The sequence below is a fragment of the Tachysurus vachellii genome, chromosome 17, assembly GCF_030014155.1.
Source record: "Tachysurus vachellii isolate PV-2020 chromosome 17, HZAU_Pvac_v1, whole genome shotgun sequence".
NCBI lineage: Eukaryota > Metazoa > Chordata > Actinopteri > Siluriformes > Bagridae > Tachysurus > Tachysurus vachellii.
Genome location: NC_083476.1, coordinates 22,088,742 through 22,103,741, shown reverse-complemented (window position 1 = coordinate 22,103,741; position 15,000 = coordinate 22,088,742). Strand labels below are relative to the sequence as shown.

Below are 15,000 nucleotides of genomic sequence, written 5' to 3'. Positions count from 1 at the left end.
TGTAAAGCGTGAGAACAGAGCAGGATCTTTCTTCTCCTCTAAAGTCACCTGATGTTTATTTTTAAACGCTGGTAATGCTGTTACTTTATGATATTAGAACCTTTCAGTCCAAGATTCTTCAACTGTCATTTTTAATACAAAATAAGGCCTGAATAATCATTTCATGGTGTTTTTATTTTATAAGAAAATATAAGATCCATCAATCAACAGGTTCTTTAAGGAACCCACATTTCTGCACTTGTTTTTTTTTTAACCATGAAATTAAAAATGAGATAATTAATATTGATAAAACTGTAAAAATGATGTGAAACTCACGACTTCCATTCTACACTGATGTTGTTGTGCTAAAGTTGTTAATAATGTTTTTTTTAAATGGTTCAATTCAGTGAGGTGTCTGATTATTTCACAGATTACTGGACATTACAGGAAACACACAGCTTTTTCTACTAAAACAGCTCAGATCTAAACATTACACATCTCCTGACTAAATCATTAATATTCTTAAACCAGAAGCAAGAAAATCCCTCGAGCTTCTGCATGAAATAATCCATATGAAGGAAATGACACAGCACTTTGTGAAACTAATGCAGATGCAAATGTCTTGTTAATTTCTGTAAATTTTCCAAACTCAACATTTTTGATGATGTTTTAATTTAATCTATGTGTAATAAGACATTTATTAGAATATGTAAATGATAACTTTACCACACTCGGTCTACACACGGCTGGGGTTTCTTTAACACGCTGTGTCTGTTAGCATCTTAGTGTGAAATTGACGTCCTAGCCGTTCATTTTCCCAGTAAATCTGAGGGTTTAGTTTTTCTGTTTAAACTCCTGGGCAGAAAGTGTTGAGCAGCAATGATGATGATGATGATGATGATGATGATGATGATAATGATAATGATACTAAGTGAGTTCACTGGTGTACCGTTAACATGGGTGGGGAGAAAACACTGGGTAATTTCTCAGACGTCTGATGTTTCTGAGCAACGGACAAATTCACTTCTATTTACTTCAGTTCTATTAAGATTCATTAATATTGACTCATCTACTAAATATTACAACTTTCATTTCATTCTAATTCTGAATTCAGCTTTGGATGTTTCTTTAAATTCATTCTGAAAACATTCAACGTAATAATGATGCTGTGTGAAGATTCTATGCTTTTTATTCTCTTCAGCTTTAAAGTACATTCTGATTTTGTCTTTTTTATTTTTCAAGAAAATGAAAATGATCATAATCTTCATTCTGTTTGCTTCATTCTTCCATCACTGTTTTTCTCCCTTTCTTTTCTTTTCTTTTCTTTTCAAACTTATTTCGTTATATTGTACTGTTTTCATTTCTGGTTGAACTGAACTTAAAATAATAATAATAATTCTGAGAAATATACAAAATCCCCCCCCCCCAAAAAAAAAAAAACAACAACCAACAAACAAACAAAAAAAAACAAAAAAAAACAAACAAACAGAACTTTCTTTAAAAAAAAATAAAATAAAATAAATAATTAAAATATAGAAAAATTATATATTTAAAAATGAAGAAAATCTGAAGAGAAGTTATATAAACTTCTTATATAAACATAATAAATAAACATTTGGAAAAGTGCAGGACTGTTTAAAGAGTTTAAGGCAACAGAGAGAGAGAGAGAGAGAGAGAGAGAGAGAGAGAGAGAGGGAGAGAGAGAGAGCGAAAGAGCGAGAGAGAGACAGAGACAGAGAGGGAGGGAAAGAGAGAGAGAGAGAGAGAGAGAGAGAGAGGGAGAGAGAGAGCGAAAGAGCGAGAGAGAGACAGAGACAGAGAGGGAGAGAGAGAGAGAGAGAGAGAGAGAGAGAGAGAGAGAGAGAGAGAGAGAGAGGGATGGAGAGAGAGAGCGAAAGAGCGAGAGAGAAACAGAGAGAGCGGGAGAAGCCCCACCCATCACTGAGGGGGTTATTTGCTGGGTAGTGACAAGCATTGCTCTCACTTCCTGTACACGGCACTCACAAACTTTCCCTCTTTTAGATTGTTGGATTCTTTATGATTCACCAGAATTTTTATGCAAATGTTCTTTACTCTTTACAAATGCTGCTTGATTCTGAGATAATTACATCACTGTTTGAACCTACATAAAGTCAACAGACACAGGAGTGTAAGGTGTGATGTAATGCAGTGCTCATTCAGGGTAAAGACAGAACGACAAGGGGGGGAGAGAGAGAGAGAGAGAGAGAGAGAGAGAGAGAGAGAGAGAGAGAGAGACACAAATAAGTACTTCTAAATATTATGACATAATATCAATGACAACACACACACACACACACACACACACACACACAGTGTAGTAATAGTAAAGTCCTGATGTCACTGGAAACTTTTAGCATCATAATGAAGCTCATTGTTTTTTGTGTGTTGTTTTATTTTGTTTAGTTTTGTCATTTCACACACATCTAAGTTTAAGTCAGCATCATGTCCTTTATAACTGGTTTTACTTTCTGACTGAGCAAACTAACAACTAACAAATATATAAATCTAAACAAGACGTGTTAGTGATGTGAAGGAAAGAAAAAATACACTGAGATCTTTTATGTCTATGTATCTGTAAAAGAATTATAATAAACTATCATAAATACACTTATGTACAAAATATACATTTACAATGAATACACACACACACACACACAACACAGGCTTGCATTTGTTTAATTAATTAATTTAACATTTTGAAGTCTAATGTTTGCCTTTTTGTCTTGTTATATTTTCTTTTGGACAAAATATTTAATCAGAAATCAGCTCAGTTCTCAGTAAAAATAAAAAATGTAAATTGGTTAATATTAAAAACGCTTTAATACCAAAATATTGTCAGCACACTCTCTTGAGAAGAATTTAAACAGATTCTTAATGTTATTAATAAATAATAAAACACATGAAATAGTATTTTGTTCCATTTTGTTTTTCTCAGACACACTTTAACATGTATATGATCTAATGGTAGACAGTAAAACAAACAACACTAAACAAAACTAATGAGAGCAACCGAGGGTTATAAATCATTATTTATTGTTCCTGGAAATAGAAAAGAGCAAAAGTTAAAGTCATTTTTAAACCTGGAGAAATGTGAAAGTAAATATAAAAGATTTCCATTATTTACACAAACAATACTTTAAGTATTCACACAAATAAAAGAAGAGAAACATTACAGAATTAATGAGCAGATAAGAGATCATCAAACTGTCATATTTAATAAACACTAATTTTATAGACATTAATTACAGTTAATTAGGTTTATAAAGAAATGTTGATGGAGATTTACGCTGAGCTCTGTGTCGGGAGCTTAACAGGGACCGTCCCTTAACAAGGTGACTAACATTCATAATTCCCAGACAGGTGAGGGGAGAGACCCAGGGGAAATTCATCAACACTCAATAAAACCGTGGCACACAGCTTAATACTGCACACACTCAACACACACACACGGGAGCAGGAAGGTCTACAGAGCACACACATGAACACACAGAGAGAGTTTTTTCTTCTCTGCTCTTCTGTGATCGAGGAAGTCGCTCATTTTTCTCTCTGTCGGATTCTTAGAACTCAGGCGGGAGGAAGGATGTGGAGCAATAGGCAGTTTGTCTCAAATGCCACACGAGAGGTTCTGTGGAAACAAGTATGGTGTGAAGCAGCTTTTTCGGAGTTGACAGTCTGCTTCATGCACAAGTCAATTCTACAGAAGAACTTTGTGCACTGGTGGCTTTTGTGGATGCAGCGATGAAGAACCTTTTCCGCAGCAGCAGCGGCAGCAGCAGCAGCAGCAGCGTGCAGTAAGTTTTAATCTGAACACAAAGAAATCTAACAGAACCTCAAATAATTACAATGATGATACTGAAGAAATTTCCATTTTGAGTAAATCTAACATTAATCATTACTAATTTTTATTAAGAATTAAGAAGTCTTCTCATATAATCTTGATGGAAATCAGAAATCTACATAAATATAAATGCTACTTCCTAGAAATCATCACCCCTTTTTTCCCCTTTAACAGTTTTTCAGATGTTTAAGAGAGAAACAGAAGTGTGGATGCATTTTGAGTTCAGGTCAATTCATTCATGTGTGGATGATTTTTTTTGGGAAATAACCTTCCAATGCATGTGTATAAAGCAGAAAGGCCGTGGTATGTGGTATTCCCCCAACAAACTTACAAGCAGAGAGAAGTTTCACTTTTATTAGTGCCTTCTTTCAGATCCGGCAAGAAGGCTTCGACCGCAACTTTACTTTCTACAGCAAGTTTACTTTGATTAGACTGATTGATTGATTGATTTAAAATTAACATTAACTTTTTCCAAACACACAGTTTCCTATAGAACTATAATCATCTTCAGTGTGATCTAAGACAGAAAAATAAATACACAAATCAAACAATCAACAATATACCGTTGAAATATGCGACCATTCAATTTTTTTTTTTCATGAGACACATGAGAGTTTTATTGAAGTCGAATGCACATAGAGAAGACGATCGTTCTTTCCTGGAACTCTTTGCACTTTGTTTGATGAACTGATTGTCAGTCAGGCTTCAGTTCGGATGTGTTTCTCCGACCCGGTACTCAGTGTAGGGTCTGTGTGCTTCCAACTACAGCTACATCTGATTACTGGGTCAGAGAAGACATCACCATCATCACACTAAATGCTCTCTTGTTCTGTAAAATGCATGATTTTTCTTTCTTTCTTTCTAAGGATTAAACAATGAAATCAAACAACTGAAATAAAATCAATCACAAATCAAACCTCATTTTGCTGCCTTCAGATTTCTTCTTTTCTCCTCTTGGAATTTCATTCATTTCATTAAGCTGGTACTCCAGATAAACTGAAAAAATAAACCAGTTTCTACTTCACAAATTCACAAACAGTGATTGTTCAATTTCTACATGCCGGAGAAGCTTAAATTTTCTTAATGTTTATTAATTCCTTTAACTGATCACACCAAGCTGGATTTATGGGGATCAAGGGATGGATAATACTAAAGGATTAGAAATACATAAATACTGTACATACATATAATGAGAAACAAGATCATTGATCCTTCCTCATTAATGTTATTAACCTACCTGGATTTATTGATCACTTTAATCACTTGCATGCAGTCACCAGAAAGTCTGATACAGCTCATAAATCAGCCATAAACACTTTCAAATAATTAACCACAAAGCATGAGATGTAGCTATAACATGTTCAGCCCAAACCGAGGAAATCCTCATCTAAGCCGTATCAGATTCATTCATATGTGTAGAGACGTAAACAGACCTTCCCAGTGTCCTGATGTGATAGAACACAGCAATAAGCCAGAAGATGGTGTGTTACAGTGATTTTATTGAGGGTTCTGGTGTTGTCAAGGCACAGAGTGAAGATTCGCAGTAATTCAGTTCTGTATTAATGCAACAGTTAACATTTACATTTACAGCATTTTGGCAGACTCCCTTATCCCGATCGACTTACATAATCTCATGTTTATACAACTGAGCAACTGAGGGTTAAGGGCCTTGCTCAGGGGCCCAAAAGTGGCAACTTGGTGGACCTGGGATCGAACTCACAACCTTCTGATCACTAGCCTAACACCTTAACCTCTAGGCTTCCACACACCACAGTTAAAGTTTCATATCAGCAATAACATATACCCATATGACTATGTTATATCCTAATCTTTGCATGTTCTGTTGCTTAGCAACCAAAGTTTATTCATAACAAGCTACAGTGTGTTTGATGTGAATGTTACTGAGCAGAGATGAATCAAATGATCTTTAGGACACTCTATGAAGCGTTAGAGCCGTTTTAAACACTCCGCTTCATGTCATACCCTTTATAATATCACTGTAACTGAGTCTTAATGCTTCACTGAAATAGACCGCACCACTTTAGATTTAGATTAGATTTAGATTAGTGAGCTACACTCATTTCTGCCAAACGTCCTTCAGACATCAGACACCTCGAACCTCGACCCTAACGGTCACCGCCTTCACGCCCTTATCCACAAGTAACACTTTTATTTTGTCATAACTTTCTTCAAGAACTTTAATATCTATAAATGACACTAAAACTATATGAACAGTAATAAATGATGTTATTAGAATTATTAAGTTTTATTAATGTATTATTATGCAACACAAATAAAAATCAGACACGACGTAGTTTTAAGTAATAAAAAGTATATAACGATGACGAGAGACAAAAAAAATCATTTATAAAAATCATATATTTGACCGAATGTCAGTATTTTATCAGGTGAAACTTGAGAAAAATGTCAATTTGTCTTTAGAAATAAATTGTCATGCTTGGGTCACGTGACTCAGGGTGTCCCCTGTATTAACGTCCGGGTAGGACACGCAAACAAAATGGCCGGGAAGAAGAAAGGTAAGGATTAACTGCTGTTTGTCTAAAAATAGGATTAAAGAAATTATTTAAAAAATGTCTTTATTTTATCGCGTATTTTTCCTTTTTATTTTATTTTAGAATGAGATCTTGATCGATAATAACAAGATTTACGTTAACGTTGACGTTAACGTAAATTATATGGAATGAGAAGAGTTTTATTTATTTATTTATGTATTTATTTATTTATGTGTTATTTATGTATGTATGTATTTATTTATTCATTTATGAAGCTAACAGCTAATCATTGCATATCTGTTGGAGGACAAATGGCTCTAAATAAACCAGAAAGTCTCCGGTTTCAGGGGAAAATGACTGATCAGCGAAAACCACAGTTTATTTTTTAGATGACAAAAAAAAAACCCAACAAGAAGAAAACAGAGTGACAAATTTAGTCCCTAAACACCGGATTAATGACAAACTGTCTGACGGAAAGGATGATGGGGGCAACAAAAACGGTGCGCATGCGCAGTCTTGCTTATTTATATATAGGCGTCTAAATGCTGGTAAAATTGTTATAAATATATAATATTCTTCTTGTGTCGCTATAATATAGTAAAGTCAAGAATGTGGCACAACGTATAAAAAGGTAGGGACAGCTTTGTGATAGGAAATCCGACTTTTTAAAGTGAGTCATGTTATCTGACTCCTCTAACGCAAAAGAGTCGACTCCAAAACGACTCATGGACATTTTTCCACTTCGATTCCAATTTAAATTCAATTTATTTCTATAGCAATTTTAACAAGTTCCCATTGTCTCAAAGCAGCTTTACAGAAGTATTGAAACAGGAGAGAGAAAAATAATGATATATGTATAATTTATTATTATTACTATTATTATTAAGAAGAAGAAGAATAAAAAATAAGGATAAAAATAAATGTTAATATATACAATTTAAGTTTAAAATGAATATTAAAAAGATTAACTTAATTTAATATACTATATATCTATCCCTATCCCTAATGAACAAGCCGGAGGCGACGGCGGTGAGGAAAAACTCCCTGAGATGATAAGAGGAAGAAACCTTGAGAGGAACCAGACTCAGAAGTGAACCTCATCCTCATTTGGGTGACACTCTACAGTAAATAGTGTAAATGTAAATAATGTCCTTTCTACAACAGTTTATAATAGTGCAGCCGAGAGCTCCTGAGGAACTAACAGGTCATCGCAAATGACGAGAATCCAACCAGGGGTAGAACATCAGGATTGACAAGTAGCTCTGTAAGAAGAGACGATCGGGCTAGGAACTTGGAACACTGGGAGCTCAGGAGTGAGAGAGTGAGAGAGAGAGGGAGAGAGAGAGAGAGAGAGAGACTAGAGCCAGAAGGTGACACAGACATAAGGGCTTCCTGGGATATAAAGCGTCCCACAGTCAACATCCAGTCATCCCAGTTCACCAAACATTTCATATAAAGTAAACATTTGGTATTTAATGTTTTTTGTCTCTGCTTGAATTTATAAGATTCTCATTTAAAAAGAGATTTCCATCTGTTTAATTTCACTGAGCAACAGCTCTGACTGGAGCTATAGAAGACAAAAAAACCTGAATGTCTCATATACACGAGTCGGCTCTCAACGTTTATTAAAAAATACGAATCGGCTCAAAGAGTCGACTCGTTTGCGACTCACCGTTTGCTGTCTCGCGTCTCAATGCCTTCTGAGGTCATTTAGTTAAACTCAATAACCCCAGACAAACTTAAGCGGGTAAAAGAGGTTTGGCCCTAAAAACGGGTAAAATAACATTTTCAAACGTGCACAAACGTTTAAAATGTTCTCAGTTGCATACCTAGAATTAAAATGAGTCAAAACATGCAAAATTGTTGAAATATGTAAAAGACAATATGCTAAATAATGAGGTACTTAATAATGTAAATAAATCTGTAAGATTGCATAAAACCTGGGGTTTACAATAGGGTTAATAGGGTTGCGGTATGTAACCTAGCAACGTTACATTTGTTGTTGTTGTTGTAACAGACACTGAAACCTTTGACGTGATCGACTTGGCTGAGCAGGTCAAGAAGCAGAGATGGTGGAACAAAATGTTCGGTAATAATTCTGGTCCGGCTGCTGAGAAGCATTCAGTGGCGACACAACTGGCCATCGGAGGAGTGACTGGGTGGTGAGTAACTTAATCTAAACTCCAGGGAAAATAGATCCATTTAAAGTGCTATAGTTTAATGTTTATTACGGGATGTGATTAATACCACGTGTTCATGTTTTAGGTGTGCAGGGTATCTGTTTCAGAAAGTTGGAAAAGTCGCAGCCTCTGCTGTCGGAGGTGGTTTCTTTCTGCTTCAGGTAACGCAGCGTAATGTTTTAGGTGTCATGTTCAGTATATTAGTGTCATGCAGGTCGGATTTTGCAGCAGCGGCATCACAGTTTCTCTTATGAGCTGGAAAACATTTAAGCGGCATCTCTTAAACTTCATGCGGTAACCACGGAAACATCCCACTTCCTCGGATTGGCTGGAAATGAAACCGATCCCATGTTCAGGATCACTGTAATATCTGAGATTGTGTAGTTGGAAATTGACAAACAAGGAGAAAGACAGACAGACAGACAGACAGACAGAGATAGATGCATTTGTACTTATCACTCTACAATGTGATGTACAGCATGAAGCCTAGTCAGGAGGAAACATTTTATCACAAGATCCAATATCTCAAACCTTCAGCTCAACACTGAGACTCACTAATCCCAAGAGACGATCCTCTGAAACTCTACAGATCTGATCTCAGAGCTATTTTTGTTCTTTTCAGATCGCTAATCACACCGGATACATTACAGTTGACTGGAAAAGAGTGGAGCGAGACATGAACAAGGCCAAGAAGCAGCTGAAGCTGAACGCAGAGAAGCCGACAAAAGAAGTGACAACAAAAGTGCAAGAGGTTATTAATCGCCGTCGCCCTGAACGCAGCGTTACTAAATATTATCATCATCCACGTATAGGGCGAAGTGTAAAGACAATAATAACACAAGGAATTTTTTATGATGATGTTTTTCAGGCCCCATAGATTACTGTGTAAAAACCACTTCTGTGTAAAGACAAAGGTGATGATGTTAACAAAAGTAATAAGCTGTGAAGATCAGACGTGTCGCCTCAGGGCTTATTTACATACCCATGATGCAACAAACAGACAAAATACCACAAACAGATCGAATCTACAGTCAGATCTTTTGAACCCTGATGTATGTGTGTTGGTTCACGTCTCTGCTTTGGTATAACGAGTACTCTTTGGTGTGCTAACAATTATTTGAACAATTAGAACAATTATTTGGTGTTCTGCACCGTCTCCAGTTCTGTTTACAGAACAGATGATAAAAGATGCTTCCATATTTATCTTACGAAAAAACGTCCTAAAAAACCTCTTTATTTTCATATCAGACGAATTTTACGCGTGATCAAAATCAATCCCCGTTGTGTTCTGTACACGCTCTGTTCATCACAGTGTTTGAGTTTTTTACTATAAAGTAGGTCGTATACACACTATATATGTTTAATTTGTTTTTGGAATGTTCAGAATTTATTTTCTTTTTAAATTACGTTTAGTGAAAATAAAAGTAGTCCTAATCTTCGTCATAGGAAAGATCTCAAGTCTGTATGACCAATCTATAACCTCTTGGCAGAGGAAACCAGATTTATTAGCAGCTAAATTCTCATCAGTAAGCTCAGGATTGTGTAAAGCATTCATTTTTATTTGTTAATTAATTTGGTTGATTTCTCTTCCTCTGTTTTGTGAAGGTCCAGGCGTTCGTGAAAAAGAACATCGTCCTCACAGGAGGCTTCGTGGGAGGATTCCTGATCGGTCTGGCGTCTTAACAAGCCCCTTGTCCATGTTACGTGGTCTTAGAAAAGAACATACTGCTCGCGGCTGTTATATATCACGACACGGCCAGAATTTAAATATATTTGCACTGATTTCATGCCTTTTGGTTTTATTTTCACATTTTGTTGATTTCCCCTTCGTTGTTCCGTTCTGGGTTATATTTTGTGATACGAAAGAAAGATCATGCTACATATTTAAATATATATGTCTAAAGATACATGCAGACACGAGGCAGCCTATAAGCACTGTGTTTAAACTGACAAATGTTCTAGATTTAAAAAGTGTTTAAGAATTTTCCCATCAGTGGATTATAAAGATTTCCCGCATAATGATTGTACAACACAAAGGAAGTTAGAATTCCTTCTTTTCATATCCATCAATAAACAGTTAAAGATCAAACAACAAATTGCCTTCCAGTTGATTTTTTTCTACGTGTGTGTGTGTGTGTGTGTGTGTGTGTGTGTGTACAGGTAATAAAGCTTTAGGGTTATACTACATGCTTTCTTACAATTTCCTTTAATCAACATTGTACATATTGATGTTTATACACGTTTATGTTCTATACAGCCAAAGGTTTGTGCCTTCTGACCATCACCATCTTCCAGAACGTTCCTGTTCTAATCAGCTCCACTGTTCTCTTGTGTGAAGTCTTAACACTAGATGTTGGAGTGTACAGTATCTGTGTGTGTTTGTGTTCATTCAGCTACAAGATCGTCAGTGAGATCAGACTCTGATGTCGGGATGTTGAGGAGACTCCAGTTCCAGTTCATCCCAAAGGTGTTCAGTGGTGTTGAGTCAGGACTCAGTGCAGGACACTCGATCTTTCGTTCTTCTACCTTCTCCGACCTTCTCACCTTCACACCATCCTGTTCGGTGTGTTTTATCCGCAGTAGTTTTGTGTCCTTGTGTAAATCCAGCACAACACACAGAGTCTTTTCCTTTTTGAGCCTCACAACATTTCATCATCGCACGAATCACATCTTCACACCGACTTTCACTGTAATTGTTGGCTTTTAGAGAGATAAAAGAAGGTTAGATTGAGGTTTCGGTTTAAATTGTATTGCTATGAAACAAAGGTTTACCTTGTAAACACTTCTGTATGTCACACGCCTGCTTCTGACACGGATCCTTCATCTGCTCGGATAAAAACACCACCAAACATCTGACACGTCCTTCCACCTGCTGGGAAAATCAACAGCGTTGGTTTAGTACTAACAAGCTCTCAACTCCCTACGCATGCGCACTTCCTAGGGCACGACGTAACTGTTAATATGCGTGACCTAGTGCACTTTATAGTGACGAAGCAACGCGTTCAGGACACTACTGTGGTGCACGTTTTATTTATTTCCGACCAGAAACGAATTACTTCTGAATTAAAATAAACGAAGGAGAAATAAATATATATCGTTCACAATTACAATGTCGGTGCATTAATAAAGCATCCATTCTTATATCAGTTTAATTAAATTATTTGTAAACAAACGGAAATATAATTAAACCATCGTCACTTTTGGGTTCCTCCCCGGAATGATTTGAATGTAACTCAAGCAGGTGACTGTTAATGCGGAAGTGCTACAGAGGGAAAAACATTAGTTGGAAATCCGACTTGAATCTGATTTAAATAATATTTAATAAAATATCTAGATATATATTATTATAATGGCGGTAAACGCGGTGCATTTAGAGTCGGACGCTTTCCTGGTTTGTATGAATCACGCTTTGAGCACAGAGAAAGAAGAAGTTATGGGGCTCTGCATTGGGGAGGTGAACAACATGGCACTACATTTACACGTGTTTATGTCCTTTAGTGGCCTTTAACTTGTCTCTGTGTGCGTTTGTGTAAATAATCATCACGTCCGCAGGTCGACACCAATCGTATTGTCCACATTCACTCGGTTATTATCCTGCGGCGGTCTGACAAGAGGAAGGACCGAGTGGAGATTTCACCTGAGCAGCTTTCTGCAGCCTCCACTGAAGCTGAGATATCCTTTAACTTACACCTTCATCATCATCATCATTATTATTATCATCATTATTATTATTATCATCATTATCATCATCACCATCATCATGACCATCATCATCATCATTATCATTATTATCATCATTATCACATCACCATCATTATTATCATTATAATCATCACCCTCATCATCATTATAATCATTATCATTATTATCATCATCATCATCATTATTATAATCATCATCATTATCATTATAATCATTATTATCATTATAATCATCTTCATCATTATCATCATCACCATCATCATCACCATTATCATTATCATCATTATTATTATCATCATCATCATTATCATTATCATTATAATCATCACCATCATCATCATCATCATCATCATCATCATTATCATCGTCATTATCATCATCATCATCATTATTATTATTATAATCATCATCACCATCATCATCATCATTATTATTATCATCATCACCATCATCATCATTATCATCATCACCATCATCATCATTATCATTATTATCATCATCGTCATCACCATCATTATTATCATTATAATCATCTTCATCATTATTATCATCACCATCATCATGACCATCATCATCATCACCATCATAACACCCTGACTCTAGTATATTATTGTATACGTTTATAGCAGTTTTCAGGTCCATTTGTGCAGCTCTTCACAATCCTTCTAAGATATTTACAATAGAAGTTATCTACAAACCTCCTCAGTCCATTTCCAGTCCAGAACTAGGGCTGAAACGATTAGTCGACATTGTCGACAACGTCGACAATAAAAAATTGTCGACAAATATCTTTGTTGTCGAGTAGTCGTTTGTTCTCACGTGTCCTAATGTAAGGGCCTGCAATATCGCGATTTGACCGCTACGGCGCTGTAGCGCTAGAGTGTAACGCAGCCCTAACAAATGCGGTAGAAGAGAACTTTTAAAAGAAGCGCAAATTATGACGGAGTGCGAGCGAATGCGAACAAGCAAAGTGTGGGAAAGTTTTACAAAACATCCAACCAAAAATGCAGTTGTGTGTAATACATGCAAGGCAGAACTTGCGTTTCATGGAAGCACAACGTACATGCTCGAGCACTTGAAAAGGAAACATCCTGGCACAAGAGGAGGCTGGAATTTCATTCATTTTAATTCAGCAATTATTTGAAAATCCAAAAAAAAGGCCAGTGCAGAAAGGACACTGTTACATACTGCTTTTCATTAAACTGAACACTTGTTTTACAAATGAAGCTCTTAAAACTGCTGCCAAGAGATGTTTACATTCAAATATATATATATATTGTCTGTAATGCGGCTGATTCATTTGTGTAAATTTTTTTTTTTAAATTAAAAGATAACAGAATATTTAAACAGTGCTTAAAAAGAGAATGACCTGTTTAATTGGCTCAAAGTTCATTAAAACAACCATTTCAAAAGCTGAAGTGATTTTCTTTTTTTATATTATACTTAGAATATGTATAAATCAATGTTTTAACTAATTGGAAAAGCTGAATAATCGTTCAAAACTTACTGATTAGTCGTCAATGACATTGACAATAATCGATGATTAGTCGAATAATCGTTCTAATAATCGTTAGATTAATCGATTATCAAAATAATCGTTTGTTGCAGCCCTATCCAGAACCTCCTCTGGTTTTTTATTTTATTTAAACAAATGTGTACAATAGTATATTATCTTCATTAATGCCTCAAATTTCCTCAGATTCTGTAATTAAATGAAATAAAGATGAAGAAGCTTTATTTCTTAACCTAAAGCACAGGTTGGCTGAGATGACGGGGCGTCCTGTAAGGGTGGTGGGATGGTACCACTCTCATCCTCACATCACTGTGTGGCCGTCACATGTCGGTGAGTGGAACCGACCTGCACAACACACACACACACACACACACACACACACACACACACACACACGTAAACATTTTTAAAATTTGTACAAGTACGCTGAAGTTACTTTCCCCTTTAACACTTTAAGTAACAGTATAAATAACTTCCAAGCATTTCATGGTTTAATTTTTCCTAAATAATGACTTCAGTCAGCTGTAATTCAATGTCTGTGTGTCACTGTGCAGATGTGAGGACGCAGGCCATGTACCAGATGATGGATCAGGGTTTTGTGGGTCTCATCTTTTCTTGCTTTATAGAAGATAAGAACACGAAGGTAAGAGAGATAAAGTCACACGTATTAAATCTCATCTCATATTAAAATCTGTATAATTATCCAAAGTGTGTGCTATTGCAGGCATATTCATGGCTTCCTGCTGACGTTAACATCAAATCTTTTTTAGCTTTCAATCTGAGAATTAAACAAAAATTAGTACATTGCGTTAGTAGCTGATTTCTTGGCTCTGTTTCGCCCCCTAGTGGAATTACAGCACTTTTATTACAATTTCAGTTTTCAGACAATTTTCATTTAGATCTAAATCTGCTGTCTGGATTAAAGACCGGACTTTTCTCTCCCCTGGATTAAACCCCCTGGTCAGTGCACTGTATCAGGAGAGAGTCGTACAAGTCCTGGGGGGTGGGGAGGGGGGCACCAAATCTTCTGTTCTTCATAGAGTGTGTGTAAACTTTTAATCTGGTGGATTTGAGTAAATTCAGCTGTTATTGTTTCCTGTAGACTGTATGAACACACCTGTATGAACACACCTGTATGAACACACCTGTATGAACACACCTGTATGAACACACCTGTATGAACACACCTCCATGAACACACCTCTATGAACACACCATTATGAACACACCTCTATGAACACACCATTATGAACA

The 15,000-nt window shown here is 36.1% G+C and overlaps 3 protein-coding genes across 3 annotated transcripts in view; 2 read left to right on the top strand and 1 right to left on the bottom strand.

Annotated features, from left to right (window-relative positions):
* The first annotated feature begins 6,270 nt into the window (after nucleotides 1–6,270).
* On the top strand, nucleotides 6,271–10,627 carry fundc2 (fun14 domain containing 2). Its single transcript, XM_060891269.1, has 5 exons — nucleotides 6,271–6,375; nucleotides 8,369–8,513; nucleotides 8,617–8,692; nucleotides 9,154–9,282; nucleotides 10,137–10,627. Exons 1-5 carry the CDS (start codon nucleotides 6,357–6,359, stop codon nucleotides 10,212–10,214), a joined length of 447 nt encoding a protein of 148 aa, XP_060747252.1. The 5' UTR covers nucleotides 6,271–6,356; the 3' UTR covers nucleotides 10,215–10,627.
* A 91-nt stretch (nucleotides 10,628–10,718) lies between these two features.
* cmc4 (C-x(9)-C motif containing 4 homolog (S. cerevisiae)) lies at nucleotides 10,719–11,459 on the bottom strand. Its single transcript, XM_060891270.1, has 2 exons — nucleotides 11,304–11,459; nucleotides 10,719–11,231 (listed from the first exon to the last, which is right to left on the bottom strand). The coding sequence occupies exons 1-2, from the start codon at nucleotides 11,353–11,355 to the stop codon at nucleotides 11,017–11,019; spliced, it is 267 nt and encodes an 88-aa protein (XP_060747253.1). The 5' UTR covers nucleotides 11,356–11,459; the 3' UTR covers nucleotides 10,719–11,016.
* Nucleotides 11,460–11,772: 313 nt separating this feature from the next.
* Nucleotides 11,773–15,000, top strand: part of brcc3 (BRCA1/BRCA2-containing complex, subunit 3) — a 6,989-nt gene continuing 3,761 nt past the window's right edge. Inside the window, exons 1-4 of the mRNA XM_060891467.1 lie at nucleotides 11,773–11,985; nucleotides 12,084–12,204; nucleotides 13,990–14,076; nucleotides 14,301–14,389. Of these exons, the coding sequence (XP_060747450.1) occupies nucleotides 11,881–11,985; nucleotides 12,084–12,204; nucleotides 13,990–14,076; nucleotides 14,301–14,389 (402 nt within the window). The 5' untranslated portion in view covers nucleotides 11,773–11,880. The remainder of the gene's footprint in view (nucleotides 11,986–12,083; nucleotides 12,205–13,989; nucleotides 14,077–14,300; nucleotides 14,390–15,000) is intronic.